Source organism: Lithobates pipiens, unplaced genomic scaffold, assembly GCF_037356315.1.
Source record: "Lithobates pipiens isolate NorthernLeopardFrog02 unplaced genomic scaffold, aLitPip1_a1.2 Scaffold_35, whole genome shotgun sequence".
NCBI lineage: Eukaryota > Metazoa > Chordata > Amphibia > Anura > Ranidae > Lithobates > Lithobates pipiens.
Window position 1 is genome coordinate 15861648 of NW_027507811.1, and position 12397 is coordinate 15874044.

At 49.7% G+C, this 12397-nt stretch overlaps 1 protein-coding gene across 1 annotated transcript; it reads left to right on the forward strand.

The window, feature by feature from the left end:
* Positions 1–6169: 6169 nt before the first annotated feature.
* Positions 6170–11922, forward strand: LOC143956060 (gastrula zinc finger protein XlCGF53.1-like). The gene is made up of 3 exons (XM_077466188.1): positions 6170–6237; positions 11333–11461; positions 11662–11922. Exons 2-3 carry the CDS (start codon positions 11366–11368, stop codon positions 11890–11892), a joined length of 327 nt encoding a protein of 108 aa, XP_077322314.1. The 5' UTR covers positions 6170–6237; positions 11333–11365; the 3' UTR covers positions 11893–11922.
* Positions 11923–12397: the final 475 nt, after the last annotated feature.

Genomic DNA, 12397 nt, shown 5'->3' on the forward strand with positions numbered 1-12397 from the left:
CCTGTATTATGAAGGGGGGAGGGTGACACTGACCCCTGTATTATGAAGGGGGGAGGGTGACGCTGACCCCTATATTATGAAGGGGGGAGGGTGACACTGACCCCTGTATTATGAAGGGGGAGGGTGACACTGACCCCTGTATTATGAAGGGGGAGGGTGACACGGGTTCCCTGTATTATGAAGGGGGGAGAGTGACACTGACCCTTGTATTATGAAGGGGCAGGCATGTACTGGCCATCGGGACTACAGGGAGTTTCCCGGTGGGCCGATGGCTCAGTGGGCCACTCTGATGTAAGGGGGCTGCTGATGGGACACTCTGATGTAAGGGGGCTGCTGATGGGACACTCTGATGTAAGGGGGGGCTGATGATGGGACACTCTGATGTAAGGGGGGCTGATGATGGGACACTCTGATGTAAGGGGGGCTGCCGATGGGACACTCTGATGTAAGGGGGCTGCCGATGGGACACTCTGATGTAAGGGGGCTGCCGATGGGACACTCTGATGTAAGGGGGTGCTGATGGGACACTCTGATGTAAGGGAGCGCTGATGGGACACTCTGATGTAAGGGGGCGCTGATGGGACACTCTGATGTAAGGGGGCTGCTGATGGGACACTCTGATGTAAGGGGGGCTGATGATGGGACACTCTGATGTAAGGGGGGCTGATGATGGGACACTCTGATGTAAGGGGGGCTGCCGATGGGACACTCTGATGTAAGGGGGCTGCCGATGGGACACTCTGATGTAAGGGGGCTGCCGATGGGACACTCTGATGTAAGGGGGTGCTGATGGGACACTCTGATGTAAGGGAGCGCTGATGGGACACTCTGATGTAAGGGGGCGCTGATGGGACACTCTGATGTAAGGGGGCGCTGATGGGACACTCTGATGTAAGGGGGTGCTGATGGGACACTCAAAATGTAAGTGGGCCGGTCTGGATGAAGTCCAGGGCCAAATTTCTGTCCCAGTCCAGCCCTGTGAAGGGGGGAGGGTGACACTGACCCCTGTATTATGAAGGGGGGAGGGTGACGCTGACCCCTGTATTATGAAGGGGGAGGGTTAAACAGGATCCCTGTATTATGAAGGGGGGAGGGTGACACTGACCCCTGTATTTTGAAGGGGGAGGGTGACACTGACCCCTGTATTATGAAGGGGAGAGGGTGACACTGACCCCTGTATTATGAAGGGGGGAGGGTGACACTGACCCCTGTATTATGAAGGGGGAGGGTGACACTGACCCCTGTATTATGAAGGGGAGAGGGTGACACTGACCCCTGTATTATGAAGGGGGGGGTGACACTGACCCCTATATTATGGAGGGGGGAGGGTGACACTGACCCCTATATTATGAAGGGGAGAGGGTGACACTGACCCCTATATTATGAAGGGGGGAGGGTGACACTGACCCCTGTATTATGAAGGGGGGAGGGTGACACTGACCCCTGTATTATGAAGGGGGGAGGGTGACACTGACCCCTGTATTATGAAGGGGGGAGGGTGACACTGACCCCTATATTATGAAGGGGAGAGGGTGACACTGACCCCTATATTATGAAGGGCGGAGGTTGACACCGGCCCCTGTATTATGAAGGGGGAGGGTGACACGGACCCCTGTATTATGAAGGGGGAGGGTGACACTGACCTTTGTATTATGAAGGTGGGAGGGTGACACTGACCCCTGTATTATGAAGGAGGAGGGTGACACTGACCCCTATATTATGAAGGGGGGAGGGTGACACTGACCCCTGTATTATGAAGGGGGGAGGGTGACACTGACCCCTGTATTATGAAGGGGGGAGGGTGACACTGACCCCTGTATTATGAAGGGGGGAGGGTGACGCTGAGCCCTGTATTATGAAGGGGGGAGGGTGACACGGACCCCTGTATTATGAAGGGGGAGGGTGACACTGACCTTTGTATTATGAAGGGGGGAGGGTGACACTGACCCCTGTATTATGAAGGGGGGAGGGTGACGCTGACCCCTGTATTATGAAGGGGGGAGGGTGACACTGACCCCTTTATTATGAAGGGGGGAGGGTGACACTGACCCCTGTATTATCAAGTGGGGAGGAAGTGACACTGACCCCTGTATTATGAAGGGGGAGGGTGACACTGACCCCTGTATTATGAAGGGGGGGGTGACACTGACCCCTGTATTATGAAGGGGGAGAGTGATACTGACCCTTGTATTATGAAGGGGGAGGGTGACGCTGACCCCTATATTATGAAGGGGGGAGGGTGACGCTGACCCCTATATTATGAAGGGGGGAAGGTGACACTGACCCTTGTATTATGAAGGGGGAGGGTGACGCTGACCCCTATATTATGAAGGGGGGAGGGTGACACTGACCCCTGTATTATGAAGGGGGGAGGGTGACACTGACCCCGGTATTATGAAGGGGGGAGGGTGACACTGACCCCTGTATTATGAAGGGGGGAGGGTGACACTGACCCCTGTATTATGAAGGGGGGAGGGTGACGCTGACCCCTATATTATGAAGGGGGAGGGTGACACTGACCCCTGTATTATGAAGGGGGAGGGTGACACTGACCCCTGTATTAAGAAGGGGGAGGGTGACACGGGTTCCCTGTATTATGAAGGGGGGAGGGTGACACTGACCCCTGTATTATGAAGGGGGGAGGGTGACACTGACCCCTGTATTATGGAAGGTGACACTGACCCCTGTATTATGAAAGGGAGAGGGTGACACCGACCCCTATATTATGAAGGGGGAGGGTGACACTGACCCCTATATTATGAAGGGGGAGGTTGACACTGACCCCTGTATTATGGAAGGTGACACTGAGCCCTATATTATGAAGGGGGAGGTTGACACTGACCCCTATATTATGAAGGGGGGAGGGTGACACTGACCCCTATATTATGAAGGGGGGAGGGTGACACTGACCCCTGTATTATGAAGGGGGAGGTTGACACTGACCCCTATATTATGAAGGGGGAGGGTGACACTGACCCCTGTATTATGAAGGGGGAGGTTGACACTGACCCCTATATTATGAAGGGGGGAGGGTGACACTGACCCCTGTATTATGAAGGGAGAGGTTGACACTGACCCCTATATTATGAAGGGGGAGGGTGACACTGACCCCTATATTATGAAGAGGGAGGGTGACACTGACCCCTGTATTATGAAGGGGGAGGGTGACACTGACCCCTGTATTATGAAGGGGGAGGGTGACACTGACCCTTAAATTATTAAGGGGGGGGGTGACACTGACCCCTGTATTATGGAGGGGAGAGGGTGACACTGACCCCTGTATTATGAAGGGGGAGGGTGAAGCTGACCCCTATATTATGAAGGGGGGAGGGTGACACTGACCCCTATATTATGAAGGGGGGGAGGGTGACACTGACCCCTGTATTATGAAGGAGGGAGGGTGACACTGAGCCCTATATTATGAAGGGGGAGGTTGACACTGACCCCTATATTATGAAGGGGAGAGGGTGACACTGACCCCTATATTATGAAGGTGGGAGGGTGACACTGACCCCTGTATTATGAAGGGGGGAGGGTGACACTGACCCCTGTATTATGAAGGGGGGAGGGTGACACTGACCCCTGTATTATGAAGGGGGGAGGGTGACACTGACCCCTGTATTATGAAGGGGGAGGGTGACACTGACCCCTATATTATGAAGGTGGGAGGGTGACACTGACCCCTATATTATAAAGGGGAGAGGGTGACACTGACCCCTGTATTATGAAGGGGGAGGGTGACACTGACCCCTGTATTATGAAGGGGGGAGGGTGACACTGACCCCTGTATTATGAAGGGGGGAGGGTGACACTGACCCCTGTATTATGAAGGGGGGAGGGTGACACTGACCCCTGTATTATGAAGGGGGGAGGGTGACACTGACCCCTATATTATGAAGGGGGGAGGGTGACACTGACCCCTGTATTATGAAGGGGGGAGGGTGACACTGACCCCTATATTATGAAGGGGGGAGGGTGACACTGACCCCTGTATTATGAAGGGGGGAGGGTGACACTGACCCCTGTATTATGAAGGGGGGAGGGTGACACTGACCCCTATATTATGAAGGTGGGAGGGTGACACTGACCCCTATATTATAAAGGGGAGAGGGTGACACTGACCCCTGTATTATGAAGGGGGAGGGTGACACTGACCCCTGTATTATGAAGGGGGGAGGGTGACACTGACCCCTGTATTATGAAGGGGGGAGGGTGACACTGACCCCTGTATTATGAAGGGGGGAGGGTGACACTGACCCCTATATTATGAAGGGGAGAGGGTGACACTGACCCCTATATTATGAAGGGCGGAGGTTGACACCGGCCCCTGTATTATGAAGGGGGAGGGTGACACGGACCCCTGTATTATGAAGGGGGAGGGTGACACTGACCTTTGTATTATGAAGGTGGGAGGGTGACACTGACCCCTGTATTATGAAGGAGGAGGGTGACACTGACCCCTATATTATGAAGGGGGGAGGGTGACACTGACCCCTGTATTATGAAGGGGGGAGGGTGACACTGACCCCTGTATTATGAAGGGGGAGGGTGACACTGACCCCTGTATTATGAAGGGAGAGGGTGACACTGACCCTTATATTATTAAGGGGGGGTGACACTGACCCCTGTATTATGGAGGGGGGAGGGTGACACTGACCCCTGTATTATGGAGGGGGGAGGGTGACACTGACCCCTGTATTATGGAGTGGGGATGGTGACACTGACCCCTGTATTATGAAGAGGGGAGGGTGACGCTGACCCCTATATTATGAAGGGGGGAGGGTGACACTGACCCCTGTATTATGAAGGGGGAGGGTGACACTGACCCCTATATTATGAAGGGGGAGGGTGACACTGACCCTTGTATTATGAAGGGGGAGGGTGACACTGACCCCTGTATTATGAAGGGGGAGGGTGACACTGATCCCTATATTATGGAAGGTTACACTGACCCCTGTATACTGAAGGGGGAAGGGTGACACTGACCCCTGTATTATGAAGGGGGTGGGTGACACTGACCCTTATATTATTAAGGGGGGAGGGTGACACTGACCCCTGTATTATGGAGGGGGGAGGGTGACACTGACCCCTGTATTATGGAGGGGGGACGGTGACACTGACCCCTGTATTATGAAGGGGGGAGGGTGACGCTGACCCCTATATTATGAAGGGGGGAGGTTGACACTGACCCCTGTATTATGAAGGGGGGAGGGTGACACTGACCCCTATATTATGAAGGGGGAGGGTGACACTGACCCTTGTATTATGAAGGGGGAGGGTGACACTGACCCCTGTATTATGAAGGGGGAGGGTGACACTGATCCCTATATTATGGAAGGTTACACTGACCCCTGTATACTGAAGGGGGAAGGGTGACACTGACCCCTGTATTATGAAGGGGGTGGGTGACACTGACCCTTATATTATTAAGGGGGGAGGGTGACACTGACCCCTGTATTATGGAGGGGGGAGGGTGACACTGACCCCTGTATTATGGAGGGGGGACGGTGACACTGACCCCTGTATTATGAAGGGGGGAGGGTGACGCTGACCCCTATATTATGAAGGGGGGAGGTTGACACTGACCCCTGTATTATGAAGGGGGAGGGTGACACTGACCCCTATATTATGAAGGGGGGAGGTAGACACTGACCCTTGTATTATGAAGGGGGAGCGTGACGCTGACCCCTATATTATGAAGGAGGGAGGGTGACAATGACCCCTATATTATGAAGGGGGGAGGGTGACACTGACCTCTTTATTATGATTAGGATTATTGGAAATATTTAATCACAAATTATTTAATCACATAGTGTATACTACAAAAAAATGCAATGCGCCGCTATATCGAACCTCGTAATATTTCAAAAATCTACTAGTGGTGGAAACCTGGCTGAGAAAGGCTGGACTAGGCAGTAATATATTCCTATGCCCCTTGATGGGAGTGGAGATGACCCCCATCTATAAGGATGTACATACACACACAGCACAAGGCCATGTTCACACCATGAGACGTTTCGCTGGGCTGCAGTTCCTCTTAGCTACACAAGGTGGTGATCTTACTTGTACCCAGATAGGAAGTCTCTATGGAAGACAGGAAGTGATGTCAGGTACATACAGGACGTGATGTCAGGTACAGACAGGAAGTGATGTTAGGTACAGACAGGAAGTTCTGGGTTAGAGGTGAGTCGGGAGGAAGTAGAAAGGAGACATTGCTGGAGCTTTACAGCAGAGGAGGTAATACGATCTTATTTTTTTATTTACTATTATTTACTAATATTATTTTTTACTACTATTATAGTAACCCCCCCCCGTCATGTCTGTCCTCTTCCTCCATAGTCACTGTGAAGTCTTTTACCTCCAGCAGATGATGATACACACATATATAGTGTGGAAACCTAGATTAACCCGTTCAGGGTCAGAACAATTCCCCGACTTATGTTGCTGGAACATTGTCTTCATTTTGGACGTATATTCTTATATATATGCGACTCGTTGTACATCTTGCCGCATGTATGCGTTCCTTGATCATCCAATCGAGGGCAAATACTGCTGTGCAAAATGTAAGCACATTATTTGTTTCCCTGGAAGCCCAGGTTCCCGAATCTAGGGAAGCAACTGTCAGCACTGAGAAGACCCTCCACACTAAAGGAGAGCTGGGAACGTACCCGGCAGGGGCCGTCACTGAAGTTGAAAAGATGTAGCTGGATAGCCACACTCCGAATTATTCAACTTTATTTAAAAATTTTAATTAAAATCATAGCATCTAGGCTGGTAAACAGACTAACTGCACAGCCACTGACATGTTTCACACCGAACACGGTGCTTAGTCATGAGCTACGACTAAGCACCGTGTTCGGTGTGAAACATGTCAGCCGCTGTGCAGTTAGTCTGTTTACCAGCCTAGATGTTATGATTTTAATTACATTTTTGAAATAAAGTTGAATAATTTGGAGTGCGGCTATCCAGCTACATCTTTTCTACTTCAGTTCCTGTTGCAAACAGAGCCGGCACCCTGTGGGATTGTGGAGACAGCTGTTTTGGGAGAAGTCATTACCTTAGAGCGGTAATTCTTTGTATTTATATCAGGGGCTGGCACTGAGTTGGGTGGAGACAAAGAGGTGCCAGCACCAGAAACAGGTAGATGGGTGACAGTCAGGAAGGGTAGAGGGGGAAGTGCCAGGGAGGCCGATCCAGGGCTGGTGCATCCCAATAAGTACGCTCCGTTGAGTGACGTTGGTGAAACCGGTCAGGGACCAGCACTGCTGGAGCTGAGGGACTCTCCAAGCTGAGAGTAGGGGGACGTGAGAGTGGGGGGGGAAGCGAAGGGAAAGGATGGACAGATTCTGGTGGTAGGGGACTCAATTCTTAGGACAGAGAGGGCAATCTGTGACAAAGACCTGAAGCGCCAAACTCTATGCTGTCTACCGGGCGCTCGTGTTCGGCACATCACGGATCTGGTGGACAGATTGCTGGGAGGGCCTGGGGAAGTCCCGGCTGCACGTTGGCACCAATGACAAAGTCAGAGGCAGATGGAGTGTCCTAGAGAACGATTTTAGGGACTCAGGAGCTAAATTGAAGAAAAGGACCTCCAAGGTGGTATTCTCAGTAATACTAATGGTACCTCAAGCCACACCAGAAAGGCAGATTAGGGAAGTAAACAAGTGGCTGAGGAGCTGGTGTAGTAAAGAGGGGTTTGGGTTCTTGGAGAACTGGGTGGTCTTCTCAGTCAGTCACCAGTTCTATAGAAGGGATGGACTGCACCTAAATGAGGAGGGTGCAGATCTGCCGGGAGTGAAGATGGCCGAAAAGTTAGAGGGATTTTTAAACTAGGGGGGGGGGGGGGGGTCCAGAGGTAGAGATAGTCAGCAATGAACATATTCAAGAGGGTAGTAATAGTGGTAGGTTGACTAAAGCACATAAACCCAAGGTAAATATAGTAGCAATGAAGAAAGAATAGGTTGGGACTTTATATGAGACCACAACAAAAGTACATTGGTCTCCATCCCCGATAATATGCAAACGGAACGGTAAATAGGGGCAGGCGGGGCAATTGGGACTTTACATGAAACACAACACTAGGGCATGATGAGTCATTAAACATAAAGTGGATATTTATTAATACCCCATAAGAGCATAGTGCATTTGATGATACAGACATTGTAATCCATACATATGATACACAATCAAACGTAGTATTATTAAATCATATAATAATAATAATAATAAATAGTAGCATAATAGACTATGTAGCACGTGATCAATGATAATAACATCAACACTACACCCAACATGTAAATAAATAGAACCAAAGTAGATTTAATGGCTCAAGTATTAAATACCCATGATGAATACAATAATGCTGTGGCATAGCAGCAAGTATGTAGGTTTGACGCGTTTCGTGGAAGATGGTCCACTCATCAGGAGCAGTTTAAAATATAATGTAAATGAGTAATTAATGGTAATTAATTACAACGGGAAGAGGAGGAGCAAAAACCTTAGGCCTAACGCTCTTACCCATAGGTATATAATATGATGGTAATGAGGCGGATGTGATGCTGCTCATGAAGGTGGGAGGCTGGACATCGTCAGTCGCCTGCTTATGGTTGCTTCCGTTTTCTCCCTCTTGGCACGACCCGGCGTGATGTCAGCGGGACCTCGCTGGCTGGCGGGTCAGTACACAGCATCTCCAGTTTTCTACGGACTTCACTTCCATGCACTTTGGTTCAATTAGTTTCCTACCCTTCACGGTTTGGTGTTTGCCACACCTATGGTTATTCGCTGTTGATCTCTGATTATTTTGGGGATTGACTCCAGGGATAATGCGATAATTCTCCCGCTCTACAAGACTCTGGTCCGGCCGCACCTGGAGTATGCTGTCCAGTTCTGGGCACCATTTCTCAGGAAGGATGTACTGGAAATGGAGCGACTACAAAGAAGGGCAACAAAGCTGATAAATGGTCTGGAGGATATTAGTTATGAGGAAAGGTTGTGAGCTCTGATCTTATTCTCTCTGGAGAAGAGACGCTTGAGAGGGGATATGATTTCATTATATAAATACCGTACTGGTGACCCCACAATAGGGAGAAAGCTTTTTTGCGGAAGGGAGTTTAACAAGACTCGTGGCCACTCACTAGAATTAGAAAAAAAAGAGGTTTAACCTTAAACTGCGTAGAGGGTTACTTACGTTAAGAGTGGCAAGGATGTGGAATTCCCTTCCACAGACGGTGGTTTCAGCGGGGAGCATTGATAGTTTAAAAAACTATTAAATAAGCACCTGAACGACTGCAAAATACAGGGATATACAATGTAATACTGACATAAAATCACACACATGGGCTGGACTCGATGAACTTGTGTCTTTTTTCAACCTCACCTACTATGTAACTATATATTCTAGTAACATGGTCCTGAGAGGCTGTGAGGGGGTAATAGGGCTAAAGACAGGCCTCTCTGAGATGATGGTGATTCTGAAAGACTCTGGAGGTGTTAGTTGGGTTTCAGGGCTCTGAGGAAAGAGGAGACTGAAGGGCTCAGTGGGCCTTCAAGGTAGGAAGGGGGCTCCTGATCAATTATGGTCCTCCTATCTGCTTGATTCAGAACGCCTGCCAGGAAATGAAGGCAGCCTTCACCTTCTTTCCATGTTACTGGTCAAGTAATATGTTCCAGGACACCAAGTGGAATGAAGAAGGGAAGTCCTTCACCCTGGGTACACACCCGTTGTTAGAGGATCTGTTTGCGCAGACTCGCTTCCCATGACATAGTCTGTGTGAGAGTCTGATATTGGAATTCAGAACACCAGAAACCTCTGACCCCATGCTGTGCTCCTCCTACCCACACTGGGCTGCCATTGAAGAGACGAGAACAAAATACCCCCCCCCCCCAGACAGAGGTGTTAGTAGAACCTTCAGGGCCCCAGAGCAAGAAACCATGAAGGGCTCCCCACACCCTGCCCCTCAGTTTTCCATCTGAGCCCTGGGCTTCCATTTCTGGGAGAGCGACCATGGACATACTCCCAGAACCCTGCCTCCTGCGTGCCCCCCTGGGGATGCATCCAGCATGCTATGTCAGGGCCAATCACAATCAGAACACTTTCCTCCCACTATGTCTGTGTGAGGAAAGGAGAGTCATTATCCAGAAAAGATTGTCAATACATTGTTTACACTGATAATTAGGGCACTGATCATCAGTATCCAGATAATCAGTGCAGCCCCATCAGTGCTCATCAATGCTGCCTATTAGTGCCCATCAGGCCCATCCACTAGTGCGCATCAGTGGCACCTATCAGTGCTCATCATTGCTGCCTATTAGTGCCCATCAGGCCCACCTATTATTGCTCATTATTTCCACCTAGCAGTGCTCATCAATGCCACTTATCAGTGTCCATAAGTGTTGCCTATCAGTGCTCATCTGTGCCGCCTATCAAGGCCACCTATTAGTGCTCATCAGTGATTATCAATACCCCCTATCAGTGCTCATCAATGCCATCTATCAGTGTTCATCAGTGCTCATTAATGGCACCTATCAGTGCTTATCAGTGATCATCAATGGCACCTATCAGTGCCGCCTATTAGTGCCCATCAGTGCCACCTATTAGTGCTCATCAATGCCGTCTATCCGTGCTCATTAATGCCGACTATCAGTGATCATCAGGGCTGCCTACCAGTACTCACCAATATGCCACCTATCAGTGCTCATCAATGCCGCCTATTAGTGCAGCCCATCAGTGCCTCCTCAGCGGGACTCTGGGCTGTATGAGAGAGACACTCTCAGCTCAGAGCCCTGTGGCCAGCAACCCTGCTAGGGCCCCCCCCCCCTGACAGTGACAGAATGCCAGGGCCCGGTTGCAAGTGAGACCTTTGCGACCCTGGTAGTTCCACCATTACCTCCAGCCCTCTACTTCACCAACACCATCCTCCTGTTCTTCAATCCAATCCTTTCTCTTACTACAGAGAGTGTCAGTGACATCACTCCTATCAGTCAGCAGGCTGCCAGAGATGGAGGTTTGCAGTTGGAGTTCTGTCCAATTATCCGGATTAGTCCAGAGCTCCGGCCAAAAGTCAGCAAGTTCGCTTCCTGGACATCATGATGATCCTACATTGTCCTCACAGCACTGCCTCAGAGCAAATCAAGAAGATAGAAGAAGGATCATATTCAAATCCAACAGAGAAAAGGGAATTTTTGATCCGGTAGCCCAAGAAGGTCCCAGGAGGAAAATGTAACAAATGCTTAATAGTTGAAACTAAATGTATTCACATGGGGGCAGTAGTTCTTAAATGTACAGCAATCTTCCTTTTACCCATCAAATTATTCTTACTTTCATTTCCCAAAGTTATCCGTCTACAAGGAGACCTGTATAGATCAAATGACGGCACCAATGAGAATGGAGGAGGTCTGGAGTCACATGATTGAGAAGATCCTAAACCTCACCCTGGAGATCATCTACCTGCTGACCGGAGAGGTGAGGAGGATTCTGGGAGCTCACATGACATCACTCTTATCTCTATTAATAAAACACAGACCTGACCGGAGAGGTGAGGAGGATTCTGGGAGGTCACATGACATCACTCTGATCTCTATTAATAAAACACAGACCTGACCGGAGAGGTGAGGAGGATTCTGGGGAACTAACATGATATTCCCATTGGTTCTCCAATACAGAGATTTCCTCTTGTGAAGTCAGGTGATCATATCACCATCACAGTGCCACCATGTGACTCCCTAAAACCCAAGAGACCCAACATGCAGAAGGTTCTAGAAGTCACCAAGAAGATGATGGAGCTGCTGACAGGAGAGGTGAGCGGTGTTGGGAATTCTGGGACATTATCCAGTAACAGACAAGGGATGTGTCTGGATGGTGACTGTATCATTGTGTGTGTCAGGTTCCTATAAGGTGTCAGGATGTCACTGTCTATTTCTCCATGGAGGAGTGGGAGTATTTAGAAGGACACAAGGATCTCTACAAGGACGTCATGATGGACAATCAGCCGCCCCTCACATCACCGGGTAAGAGGAGACTTTATTGTAAAGGAGAGAGCAGTACGGAGGCTCCACCTAGATCCCCCATCATCTGATAAACACATAGAAACAATATATTCAGTCAGTGTGTGTGTTTCCTACAGATGGCTCCAGTAATGGGAACCCACCAGAGAGATGTCCCCGTCCTCTGTATTCCACACAGGAAGATCACACCATCCCCCACCATCCTCAGGTAGGTGGGACTGAACAACTAGAACAAAATTGTAAGCTATGGGAGGACATTTTTCTATGTAATCTCTTGTTCCGTTTTACACATATATTCCATCATCTTTGGGGTTTAGGATGAGGAACTGAAAGACATCAAAGCTGAGATTAAAGAGGAAGAAGAAGAGATGTTGATAAGTGGAGCTCAGCAGTC